General features: G+C 43.2%; 1 protein-coding gene across 1 annotated transcript in view; it reads left to right on the top strand.

Annotated features, from left to right (window-relative positions):
* LOC128944152 (protein spinster homolog 3-like) overlaps nucleotides 1-9,565 on the top strand; it is a 28,975-nt gene extending 19,410 nt beyond the window's left edge. Inside the window, exons 10-12 of the mRNA XM_054287284.1 lie at nucleotides 1,372-1,437; nucleotides 6,132-6,230; nucleotides 9,157-9,565. Coding sequence (XP_054143259.1) covers nucleotides 1,372-1,437; nucleotides 6,132-6,230; nucleotides 9,157-9,324 — 333 coding nt within the window. The 3' untranslated portion in view covers nucleotides 9,325-9,565. The remainder of the gene's footprint in view (nucleotides 1-1,371; nucleotides 1,438-6,131; nucleotides 6,231-9,156) is intronic.
* Nucleotides 9,566-13,732: the final 4,167 nt, after the last annotated feature.

Here is a 13,732-nt window from a genome sequence, read left to right as displayed (position 1 = left end):
AAAAGCTCATCTAGTTTCACTCCCCTGTCATGGGCAGGGACACCTTCCACTAGACCAGGTTGCTCCAAGCCCTGTCTGACCTGGCCTTGAACACTTGCAGGGATGGGGCAGCCACAGCTGCTCTGGGCACCCTGTGTCAGGGCCTCAGCACCCTCACAGGGAAGAATTTCTTCCTTATATCTAATAATTTAATACATTAATCATAATATCTATATCTAAAGCATTGTGAAGGAAATGTCTGGATAATGGTCTGTACTAAGTATATCAGTGCTTCAAGGAACTTTTTTCCCCAAACTGGTTTGGAGAAGAAAACAAATGAACAGAACAGAGAAGAAACACAGGATGTATGGATATCCTAGGCCTATTATCTATATCTATTACCTACAGGATATCTATAGGTATCCTGGGTATTCTAGGTCTAGTTCTCCTTAGAAGAATGTAAGCCACCACTCCAAAAACATCTGAGTTTGTCACTGTGCCTTTCCTAGGCTGTGTTTTTATCAACCAGAGACAACATCCTAAGACCTTATCAAACACAGTGCTGGCACCTGTTGTAACAATGTGCCATCAGTCTGATTAGTAGATGAGAACATTGTGCCAGGTGCCATGTGACTTTGTGGCCTGTGTTTCTGAAGAGATTCTGCTTTCTAGCACTGCTCCACCTCAATGGTGTAACTTTAATCCTTTTCTTCCTTTAAGTCTCTCTCAGTCTGGGCAGGTTGCTCCAATCTGTGTCCAGGGCTGGCTGAAAGGGTTAATATTTTCTGAGGGCTCAGCTATAAGAACTGTTCAGTGCCCTACCCCTTTTCCTCATGGCTGGGTCTCCATCTGTGATGGATTAGGGATTTCCCACAGGACACCAAGGTTTGGAGACTGCCTGTTCCTTGGAGTCCATCCCATTTTGGAAGTTCTCTCTCTGAAGGAGCACTTAAGAGTACTTGTACTGACACAGAGGTGTTCACTTGGCTTCATTTGCATCCCTGTGCACTTTGTAAACCTGTGCTGAGTCTTCTTCTTCCACAGATCTTGCTTTTCACTTCTTGGGTGAGTAGTTCATAGCAGTTAATTTGGCAGGGTGGTATGTTTCCTATTTTGGCTCTTCTGCTGGGGATTTGTGACTCAAACACCTTTGATTCTTCTCCCCACCTTTAACATGAAGTTAGTGTTTGTAAGCATAGACAGAGGTGTTTAATTTAGAAGTAATGGGTATGTAGGACAACTCTTGCATAGATAAGCAGAGTCAGTGAGCCTGCCTCATCTTCACAATATAGAGGGGCAATGCAGAATATAGCAGAGTATAGCAGAGTATAGTATAGCATAGTAGAGTATAGTACAGTATAGTATAGTCACTGCTGGTTTTCTGTTTTGCAGATTTTTATTGCATTTGGAGAACTGTTTTTGTCTGTAAACTGGGCTGTTGTGACAGACATTCTGTTGGTAAGTGCTCATTAAACTATTTCTTTATTTCAAGGTTTTGACAATGTAATATTGTTCCTAAGCCTGCATCATCTCGGTGGCTTTCTGGGGACAGATGAACAAACTCCTACAGAGAATCCCTTTGTTGGAATCCTGCTTGGAATCACTGCCACAATGTACTGCTGGGCAAGGATGCCAGTGGCAATAAGGGTGTGGTGGTGCAGTAGTAAAAGTTATTACAATCCCAGGAAGATATCCTGATTTGGATGGAACTCATGCACATGGTACACTCTAGTGCTGTGTGCACCCATTGTATTTTGGGCTTCTGTACAGCTCTGGGTTGTCAGATATCTACTACAAAATGGTCTGCACCAGAAACAAGGTCATTTTGTGCCTATAATCAGGTTTTCTATTTGTTTTCCAGAGATTTGAAAGGATGATCCAAATGAGGCAAAGTTGATAGCCCATGAACTATTAGCAAGTTCCCTTAGTTCAGAATACAGTGCAGATGAATTCCAGCTCTTGCAAGTCCAGTTCAAAACTGTGCTACACTGCCAGAGCATCAGGCCAGCAGTGATGCTTAAGGGACTCCTGGGAATTCCAGGACTGACACCACAAGCCAAGGAATAGCAGTGCATGGTTTCATTTGGATTCTGTCATCAGTAATTTCTTTAGAAAGGAGTGATGTGAAAAGCACACATCTTGTAGCACAGTTGTCTAGACTGTGATGAGCAGCTTTTTTTATAATTTCAAAGGTTTTTAGAGTTAGTAATTTTACTTGAGTTTTTACTGTAAATAAAAATTTGGCAACCTTTCATTTAGGTTGTAGCTCCACAGTCACTAATAGATGTCTGTGTAAACCCTGGGGCAGATACTGTGATTGCTGCACTACACAGATCATTATAGTCTTATCAAGTAGTTTATACAACTTTTTTTAATAACCCATAATATGAACAATTTGAATATTGTTCATCAGTGCAACAAGCAAAGAAATGCTCATATCTGATAGACTGCAGAAAGCTGATTTAAATACCAAAGTAAGTTATTTATATGATTGACAGTTCTTTTGTTGCTACTTGTGGGCATAAAACAAAATATATCAATTAACATTACCCTTTTCTCTGAGGAATAGATCACCCAAGGGACCCAAACTCTACTTTGGGATCCCTGTGCTGAGAAACTGTGGATGTGATGGTAACCCTGATATTTCAAGCAGGCTCCCTGTGAGACAGGGACTGTTCAGACAAGTGTGGTACAGGCACAATGCTGCTGCAGGTGGCACTGAAGGTGGGGAAATTGTGTAAAGCCATCAGGACAAGTGAGAGAAGGCACAAAGTTAAGGGACAGCAGAATAGAGATCTTTGACTGTTTATTCCCAAGCAAATGTGAGTGTTTCCCATTTTATGTAATAGTGTTTCATTCTAAGGGAGCTGAAATCTATTTGCAGGTTGCTGCTGCAAACTTCATGGTCGTAATAAAACTTTTATTAAGAACCACAGTGAGTGCATTCATGTGTAGCACAACATGCAGTGGTGCACAATAGCAGTTCACAAGAAGGACAGGAGAAACCCTTGCAGCCTGTGGCTCCAGTGGAGCACAGGTCAGTGGCCCTTGCTATCACAGGAGCTGGAAATTGCTGGCACTGTGTCTGAGTTGCTCAGATATACAAATTGCTTGGTATCTCTACTGGCTAACTGAACCCTAGAAGTGGACAAGCTGAGCAGAGATGAAAGTACCCCTATTACAGTGTAAAAGGATCAGAAAGCACATTGCCAAATGCTGAGCACTCTCCAGTGACCAAAGGGACCAGCTGTGAAGCACTACAGAGCTCTCCTTGCACTGCCTGACCTTGCCTTGCTGTGAGTCTGTTTATCTCTGTATTTCCTAGCTGAAGAACCTCTCTTTACATTCTGATTGAGATGAAGGAATGGAACTACTTACATTTCATGGGTCTTCAGCAAAGTCCTGCAGACACTGACTGTGCATTATGTTCTCTTTCACGGTGCTGCTCTCTACATGTCAGTTTTCTGCACTCTGGAATTTTAATAAAACAGTAAATAATGCAGTCAGCATTAGTCAATTGGCTGCTTGCTTAAAATCTCAGCCAGTAGCCAGGAGGGTTTTGATTCTTATTTAACTCTCACAGAATGGTCAGAAAGAATTATCCTATGAGATAATTGCAGCAGTGAACAGGTGCAGAACAACTATCACTGGTCCAGACTGATGGTTTTACTTCTCTTCTGTTTCAGTTTATTTTGAAATAATTGGGGGTTTCTACCACCAGAAACAAGTATAAATACCATTGCCATTCTTTTTACATGAGTTGATGCACCAACTATTTTAAGTTTCTCAATTTACTTTTCTTTGAACTCCTATATCTGTATTTTAATTCTGTCCTCTGTCACTGTTAAAGAGGAAGGTGACATCACTGAGTTAGGAAATGGTGATGCATGGTGATACATGCTGAGGAGAGCGAGGCAGATAGCTGCTATCAGCTCTTTATTTCAATTCCTTCCTGAATCCAAACAGAGCTTTTGTTCACTTCCATCACTCCAGTCTCAGCTTTCTGAGGGAATGCTGCATCACATTGCAGCCTGCAGGAAATCTGTGGGGAGCATCATTGCCATATCCTGGATCCATGTAAATCTAGAAGGGAAGGAAGTTGTCTCCCAGATGACCAACATCCCTAACTTCCATTTCTTTTAGAATATTGTGGGGTTAGTTAGCAGCAATATTGTACCAACTGGGAACAAGTGGGGAGCTGAAAAGCTTGGGCAGAGCTCTGGGGTGCTGTGTTACCCTGGGAACAGATATCAAGTTTATTACCACAAATGTGCTTTGGGTTGGATCTCTTGAATTCTAAATGCTAATTGTTTTATCAGAAAATGATGGAATTGAGCTGAAATTATAGATGTCTGCTCATTCAGTGGCAATCTTACTTGGGAGTTGTGTTTCATCCTGTTCAAACCCCATGGGCTCAGTGTATTACTGCTGTTATATTGACTGAAGGCTGCCATAGATAACAGCAGTAATTTCTCTTTTTGCCTTGTTTCCTGTATGAACTGGTAGGATTTCTGATAATGTAGCTGGATTTGCTAATGCATGTTCTTCATGTGCCATGAAAATTACTTTTCTTTCTTCCCATGGCACTATAACCACACAGTGTAGCCAGGAATTCATTTCTCCTGCGACCTGTGGAGCTGAAGGCAAGGAAGATGCTGCCTGAATGATAAGGACTTCTCCCTTTGTGGCCTATTCATCAAGAGGCATTGCATGTAGCCACCTTTGTGCCTCCTATTCAGTGTACACAAAGGTACCTGCTGAACCACTGCAGTCCTCATGTGCAAATGGAGAAGTGCTGTAGCTGCCTTGCTGGTTTATTGAGAGGCTGTTCTTGGAGTGTTCCTTATGAAATGTTTGCCATCTGTGAGGTTGTGGAACTCTATTTTTTAGGGTTTTGGCAGCTAATAGTGTAGGAGGTGTTGGAATTGGAGGGGTTTGGGAAGGCTACCAAGGTGTCCCTGTGTTTGGAAGTGCCCTGGGAGGTACACAAGTGTTCACCAGCCTGTGTGTTCCATCTGCCTTTTCAGCTGACAGCTCTGTGGCAGAGTCTGCAGGAGGTCTCTGAATCCTCCAGAGGCAACAAGAGGGATCTGCAAACTGCTCCTGTTGGGGCACCTGCTTCTGTGCAGCACCTGGGCTGGATCTCCTCAGAGGAGGAGTGTGCAGGATGTCACCTCCACTCCTGCCGTGGTGTGAGGTCCTGGGCAGTCATTGTGACCAGGCAGGACCCCATGGCTTCTTCAGAGTCCCTGTGGGACTGTTTTATTTATTCTTTTCCTAGTGAATCCCACAGTGCCTTGAGCTCTTGAGTATAGTTTCTGTTGTGCAGAGGAACCTGAGTGATAGCACAGGCAGAGTTTGCATGAGCCCTGAAACCATAGGAAACACCCCATCCTTCTCTTGTGTTTTTCTTGTTACAGTCTTGTTCCATCTCTTGTAGTTGCAGATATGGGATATTAAATAAAGGTAGTAAGGAAATGGTGCAAGGCACTGGAGAGCCAAAGTATATTTAGCTTTTCTCATGCTTGCAATGCCCATGATATATTGAGTGCATAACAATATTTGATTTGCATCTCTCAAACACAGCCTGTCATTATCCATAAAGGAAATCTGAGTCTAGGACAGATGACATGAAAACCTCAGAGAGCCAAGAGCTGACAGTCTCCAGTCTAGTACAGTCTGTCACAGCCAGGTCTGCTCCCCAAGCTCAGAGTTTCCTATTGTAGTTTTTTTGTCTCTGTACAAGAGAGCCTGTTCACAAAGTGTGCATGCCCATCATCCAGGTAGGTTCTGAGAGAGAAAAAAGAAGTGGGTAGACTTCACAGCCTCACTCTAGGCCATGGTGTGCTTTGGCCTCAGTGAGAAGGAGCTGTTGGATTGTTCCTCCATCCCATGGGTGACCAGGATTTCAGAACAGCCAATCTCACACAACTCTGCTCCTACACTGCCTGGGGACTGGATGCAGTGTCGTGGCAACATGACATCATAGTGCTTTTTTGTGAAATCTGTCTTACAAAGTTGTAAACAGTGTTTGAATATGAAATACATCAGTGTTGCTCTGTCCATGTCTCTGGGATGTTCTGGAAGCAGCTGGGCACTGCTGAAGTTCCCTGTGTTGATGTTCCCTCTCTGTGGGCTGTGCTTTGTTTCAGTACGTGGTGGCACCGAGGCGACAATCCACAGCCATTGCCCTGCAGATTTTGGTCAGCCATTTGCTGGGAGATGCAGGCAGCCCATACCTCATTGGAGCTGTAAGTGAATTCTCTCCTTACTGAGGAGTAAAACTTCTAGAAGTTGATAGACACTCACAGAATCATAACCACTACCTGATCCAAAACCAGAAACTACTCAAATTACTGGCCATGAGTCTAGGACACAGAGACATTGTTTTAAATGTTTTTACCTGCATGAAGTACTTGGTCCTGTGACACTGCTTGTAGGTGAGAATAGTTTTATGCAGTGTGTAGAAATTTACAGACTCATGTATTTTTAGAGGCATGCATTTTTGCAGATTTTGGTCAGCCATTTGCTGGGAGATGCAAGCAGCCCATTCCTCATTGGAGCTGTAAGTGAATTCTCTCCTTACTGAATTTTCCTTAGGGTAAAACTTCTAGAAATTGATAGACACTCACAGAAACATAAGCACTACCTGGTCCAACACCAGAAATTACTCAAATTGCTGGCCCTGAGTCTAAGACACAGAGACATTTTCCTAAATGTTTTTACCTGCATGAAACACTTGGTCCTGTGACACTGCTTGTAGGTGTGAATAGTTCTATGCAGTGTGTAGAAATTTACAGACTCATATATTTTTACAGGCATACATTTTTGCAGAGACAGTGTCATAGGATTTAAGCACTTTCTGCTAAGTTTGTGAAGAGTTTCATGAAAATTAATTCAATGTGTTAAACCCCAAAACTTAGTTCAAGTCTTGAAGTTTGAAATCTTGCAATAAGTCTTGAAAAACAGAACAGAAGTGATGCAATGGTTGTCTTTAGATGCTACTTGACCTTCAAAGCTCTGGTCTCAAATCACCTTAATCCTGAATTCCCACATTCCTTGAGACCTGATTTCTCTGCTCTTCCTACATTTACTTGATTTTAGGTGCCTCTGTGCAAATCAGCCTCCTTCTGCTTTCTCTGTGCAGTTCATTAATTTTAGTTCCTGTGGACTCTGTCGGTCTCATTTCCTTCCTCCATTTATTTTAAGACACAGTAGCTAACAAAGCACCCATTTTGAGTTTTCTGATTTACTTGACATGGGAGATTGAGTCTTTGTCAGTGATTTAAAGTTTAGTTTTTATGGAAGTTTATTTAAAGAGTTCACCCCCTGTTAACAGTGTCAGGGTGAGACAGGGCCAGCAATGCCCACGTGAGCTGTGCCTGCACAGCTGCTGCTGGCCCAGCCACACAGGGGGTTCCCTTTGTCCTCAGCTGGGTGAAACCCAGAGTCTCAACTGTGTCATCTGTCTGGCAGAGAAGAGAGCCTCTCTCCTGAGGGATTACCCCTGCTGACTTCCTTTTCTTGGCAAATGAAGAAATCACTTTGCTCCTTGGTGTTAGGGAACTCCTGCTCTCACACATAACTGACTGTACATGTGTGGGAACACAACAACCAACATGCCTGTGGAAAATGCTGAGATGGGATGCAAAAATGGGAGGTACCCCAAAAGCTGAAATGTGTCTTGTTCATTCTCCCTTTGACCAATCTATTGATTTAGGCTTTCTACCTTAAAGATGAAACTGTTTGTGCCTCTTGCCCTCTGTCCTTTGCCCTCTTTGGGCAGAACTGAGGCTTTGTGCTGATCCTGCCTGTCACTGTGTGCAGGACCTGCAGAAGCCACCTTAAAGAGCAGCTCATCAAAAAGAGTGAAGAACCAAAAAAACCCCCTATAACCTAAAAAAAAGCTTATCCAGATGAGATTAATCTCAGAACAGAGGCATTAAAATCAAGGAATAAAACTGCTCTGTGTCCAAGCGGGTTCCTGTGTATTGAGCACCCATTCTGTCCTCTGGAATGTTCTGTGAGCCCATACACCAACACTTCCCATGACTGCTGATGGTTAAACACCAATCTTGTACTTTCATGTCCTGATAGTGTTTCCTAACCTGCTTCAGCCAAACTTTTAGCTTAAAAATCTGTCTGAAGAATCAGGGGATTTTCGTTTTCAAAGCCTGTTTTTCTTCCCTCTGCACCCCAGAGATTTTTTTCTCTAAACATTTTAAAATTAAATGTATTAGGTTTGTATCATGGCCATTATGCTTGCTGTAATCTCTAGGTACCCATTTAGAGTTGATCTTCCTCTTATCTTCCTAAACTGTCATAAATAATCATAGAAACCCAGCAAAGGTTGAAGAGTCTTGTATTTATGCATTTCAAGTCACACAGTATATTCTAACCTTCAAGAACAAATGTGGGAATAAAAATGACTGCTTTCACCATTTATCTTTTTGTTTATGCTGAGAAGAGATTTCAGGTTCCTGGGTTAAGTATTGAATCTTACTGAGTTTCTGGAAATCTGATTTTCCTTCTGTCTACAAAAATAAAATTAATGTTTATCATTTATAGCCTCTACACCCTCATTCTGCCACCAGTGCAAAAAGCACCTGCCTGGTATTTTCTTCCTCCCACTTACTCACAGCGTCACTCCATAACTCCTCAAATGCCTTTTGGCTCAAAAGCAGACCCCACTCTTGTCTTAGGTTAATTTCAATCTTTTCCCTGTCCTGTGAGTGTTGTTCTTGTGCCTGTATTGCTGCTTGACCCCCTGTTTCTATACACTGGATGCCAACAAGGGAGGCAGAAGTTACTGAACAGGATCAAGAAATGCCAAAGGTGACTGCCCAAGGCCCAGCCTGTGCTGGCAGTCTGGAGGAGGGCTAGGAAATGGTAAAATGTTTCCTGCTCTTGTGACTGGAGGCACTGAAGGTGTAAAACAACATGAGATTTCTTGACCCTTTGGAATCACAGAATCACAGAATAAGGATGGATAAGGACAAGCTGGAGAGCAGTGCAGTACAGGTGTGCTGGGTATTGGTTTGACAAACTTTGGGAGCAAACTCTCATCCCTGCCTGCCTCTTTTATTCTTTTCAAGGCTCACAGTGTGAAGAGTCTGTTTAAAGCAGGAGAGGATGGAGGTGTTATTCCAGATTAATGCAGCCTTGTTCCCTCCCCAGATCTCCAATGCCATCCAGACCAGGAACGTGCCCTCGCTGCAGTGGAGTTTCAGGAGCATGCAGTACAGCTTTGTCACCTGTGCCTTTGTGGGGGTCTTTGGAGGAGGATTTTTCCTCCTGACATCTTTCTACGTCGAGGAAGATCGGAAAGAAGCACAGAGGCTCTGAGGTGTCCGTGTTTGTAACTTTGAAACCTGGATGTGGTGTCACCCGTGTGACACCAGCCATGGGACTGTCTCTGTCACATTAAACCATGGTAATGTCTGCCTTATGGTAGTGCCACATCAGTCTCTATAAAAAAGGTAAGGACAAAATCCCAGTGAAGTCTCAGATTAAACAAACCTTTCACACAAACAGGCCACAGAGCTCACAAGCAAAATTGCTGTTAGTGCAAAATGCTGCAGTACATGGAAACAACATCCTTTACTGTAGTGCACCTCTGCAGACTTCATGGAACATCAGGTTCTTTTTCTACTCTGATTTTTCTCAGCCCTGTAGAACCAGTCCTGTCTCTCTGTAGCACTTCTCCCTCTTTCCTAAAAGAAGTCATGTTCAAAGTAAAAAGATTTACAAAAAAACTTTTGAGTTTAACAGAGCCCTGTCCTCAAGCACCTGGATTCTTACAGCCCCCTTCTGCTCAGAATTGGTTTTCCAGGTACCAGCAATGAACTGTCCCTCAAAGGAAGATGAACTCTGGGAGAGAGTTTGCACAGAAGAAAAGAATGTCCTCCCTTTTTTCTTCCCTTTTTTGCTTAATGAGATACAGCTGGGGAAAAGGCCAAATCACAATTTCTCCATATGGCACCAAATCCTGCATACTGAATTTTTGGATGCTTTTGACTGCAAGTCAAAAATTGCTCATGCATTGGCATATGGCAACTCCTCCCCCATCCATAACCAGGCCCTTGTCCTCTGTGGGCTGGGGAGCTCCAGAGGGTGTCTTACAGAGCTGTCACCAGCAGGACTGCTGCCCTCAACAAGGCAGGAGCTCTTGAGGCACATCATCTCCTGGAGGTTAGGGAGGCCTGTGAGCTCTCAGCAGGATGAGACTTGCCTGTAGAATTTGGAGCATGTGGGTACTAAAAAGAGTGTTTTAAGTTGTCTAAAATGACCAAGAGAAGCAGAAAGAATCAAAGTCGTGTCAGATTCAAGACTGGAGGGTTGTGATTATTTTATATGTAACATCCTAATGGTGTACCTCTTCTCAATACTTGGAGGCTCCTCACTGTATCCTCAGGCCTTGGGTAAGTATCTCCTCTCGTGAGTGAGCAGTAGCACCTGTAAAACCACTTAACTATAACTGTCCATTTGAACTCTTATCTCCAAAGTGAAGGGGATTTTGGATGTGTTATCTGTTGTCACAATATCATGCCAGGTACCAAACAGGACATGACCACTGTGGCCAATTTCCATTGTTTGTCCTGGCTTAGCTCCCAGTAGCACCTTAAAGCCCAAGCAAGATGTTGGCAAGTGAATTGTAAAGTGTTGTAAATTTTGCATGATTCTCCCAGTAAATCATAAGCACAATATTCCTGTAATAAATATCTAATGTCACTGTAAATAGCATAATTCAGTTACTGCAGGTTTTTGTTCTTCCCTCTGTCTACCTAGTATTTAAAAAAATCTGTTCTGAAATCTGACTTAAACCTAGGTAGTGAAATGTGACCATTGTGGGAAATAATAGAGAAACTTTGTGGTACTCAGTGAGAGTGTAATAATTGTCTTTAAAATAAAACTTTGTATTCTGAAAGATTGAGCAACTCTTTCTGGTTGTAAAAACTAGCCATGGCCATTGTACCACTGACCTTTTGGAAACCCCTGTGCTGTCAGGGACCCCATATCCAAGAAGGATTTTTGTATTGGATATGAATGCTTGCAAAGGTCCTAAGTGCTTCAGCCATGGCAGGATTTCAGCAGCTCCATGTGCTTCTCTATTGGTACATTCAGGATTTGCCCTGCAAACAGTTGAGCAATTTATCACTTTTGTTATGTCAGCATTAAATTCCTCTTTAAAAAATTCATCAGGAGCTGCACCTGGCCCACTGTGCAGGCACGTATTTGACATATGAGCAAGAGATGCCAAATGCTGTTCTGCAAATGGTACAAGCAGTCCATGGCAAACTCCTCCCTCCTCCTACTCCAATCTCCTCTGTGAAAGTCAGTGCCTAGAAATGAGCAGGATCACACTGACTAGTCATCCCATCTTGTCAAATGCTTCTCTCTTTTAATTTCAATTTATGGGCAGAGAATGTGTATTTTTGTCGTTTTTCCCCTGCATTTATTAGGACTAACAACTGGATAATCTGAGCTGTGCCTGGGCCTCCCTGGAGCTGCCCTGTCTCACTGAGAGCTGCTGGCAGAGGCCAAAGAGAGATGCAGCCCCTGCATGGAACAGCCCAGGAGCTGCTTCCATCAGCTGCTTGGTCCTGTCTCTTAAAGATGGAACTCCCTCACTGGGATTTGTATGAGGAGTAGAATTTCTTAACATTTTCTGCATATCTTGATTTTGCTTCTTGGTAGGCACCACCAAATTCTGCATGAAGAGGTTCCCTTAGTGCTGGAGGGGGCTGGGCTGCACTGGAGCTATTTCAGACTTCCAGTCTTGTCATGCCACCAACAACCTGTGTTAGGGAAAGTCACAGAGTCCTGGCCATGGCCAGTGGAGGAACTGAGATTTTCAGGCCTCAACTGAAATACCAGTTGTTTTCTATGGTGCTAATTAAGTACAAATAAGAGAAAAATGTAGGGCTTAAAAAAAAGTTACTAAATCTACATTGGAAAGAGCTGCTGCTCATTGTTGAGATTGTTTGTTTTGCAGCATTCCTGCGGCAGGGAATCTGTCCCTTGCAGCAACTGAATGATAATCAAACAAGTTGTTAAAATGTATATTTTCTGTAATTGTTTGTATATTAGTGTCCTATTATTAAGATTTGTTCTTGGCTCTTTCCAGCCAAGATAGTGAGTAAGAGGCACTTTGAAACAGCTCCAAAAGGTGGAATTTTATAAGTCCATTCAGGTAATCCTTTGATCTTTTCCTCCTCTTCCCTTATTCCCAAAGCAGGGACAGGTGACCTTTATTGCTGTTTGTGTGGATATTTTTTAAACAAGTTTTAGAGCTCTGCTTTGCATAAAAATTGCCCTCAGAGCTGTGATTATTTCTAGGTTCTGCCAAATGCCTGCAAAGGCATCCAGTGCACAGGACATGTCTCAGTCACAATACCAGGTTGTGTAACCACTTCTCCAGAGGGTTCACTCCTTCCACTAGTGACGTGGTGTGACGTTGCTGCCAGCAGGAATTGAATTGCCAAAGATGTTTCATGTGAGTTTTTCTCTCCTTCCCACACCAGTAGCCTGTGCTCTGCCCTGGGAAGGGATTTCACAGCACCTCAGGAACTCCCTGAGCCACAGCTGAAGGTGCAGCTTGGCCTCCCAGGCAGCAGCTTTGGAGATCCTGTCTGGGTTGTTCCTAAGAACATCTTGTGGTTTATTCCTCTTTGCCCTCATTGCTTCTGCAGCTGAAATGTCTTCTGCAAACTGTTTGGTAGAACAACTGTGAACTTTATAATGCTGCTGATGTAGACCTGGGTGTCAAAAGTGGGAAAAAAAGGGTCAGGGGATGGTTCTGATGGTGCTGAGCCTGGGTCAGCTATGACTACTCAGAGTTGTACCAGCCCTGATGGCTGATATTTTACTAACTCATTGCTAAGTTCCACTGAAAAATTCAGCACCTGCACAGGTGCCCTGGGTCAGTACTCCAGCAATGAGAATTGGTGTTTCCCCCATATTCTATTTCAGAATGGATGGCTGAATTCTGTCTTGTTCCTCTCCCCTTGCAGCCCTGCACTGCCCAGTGACTGGAGCTCACCTGTGCCTTCACCCTTAGGTACATGTGTCCTCTTGGCTCAGAAGCTGTAGGATTCCTGTATGGAAAGCAAGCTAAAGGAGATAGACACTCTCCATCTGAGAATAGCATCACAGGAATGCAGAAAGGCCCAATCAGCCATATTTATGCTGTAGCTGATTTTAGTTTTTCTTAGCAGTAGATCCATCACCTCTGCTCTTTCTTTTCCTTCCCCACAATACAATGCACATGCAGTGTTTGTTGAAATAAATTCTGAAATAACTGAGAAAGCTAAAAATCCTCCATTATCCCCAAACTTTCATGGAAAAAGTTTTCTTGAGAGATCCTTCTGCTGGTTTGCAAACACTGTTCATTCTTCAGGCCTCCTTTGAGCAGTGGCTTCTCCCATTCTGCCTGTGAGGGTGCCTGGGACAGGGGAGCAGTCACCTCATCCCTTGGAATAGACAAAACCCATGAAAGAACAGTGTCTGTGGGGCCCTGCCAAGGCAGGCTGGCTGTCAAGTAGCTGGAACTGGCTTTATTCCATTACAAGAGAGCCACTGGATTCATCTCAGTGCTATAATTACCCTCTTTGTAATCCAATAAAGCCTTGGAAAGATTCTTAGAAAGCTTTTGGCTTACAAGGGAAACAAAGGTTAATATGAGGAGGCTCTTGATCCTGATGCTGTGTAGCTGATCAAAATTGTGTGGGTCTCACTTTGTGTAATTTCATGT

Source organism: Melozone crissalis, unplaced genomic scaffold (assembly GCF_028551555.1).
Source record: "Melozone crissalis strain CALT ecotype California unplaced genomic scaffold, PUWL_Pcris_2 ptg000057l_1, whole genome shotgun sequence".
In the NCBI taxonomy this organism is placed as follows: Eukaryota; Metazoa; Chordata; class Aves; order Passeriformes; family Passerellidae; genus Melozone; species Melozone crissalis.
The sequence above is the reverse complement of the archived record's forward strand: the minus strand, read 5'-3'. Positions and strand labels throughout refer to the sequence as shown.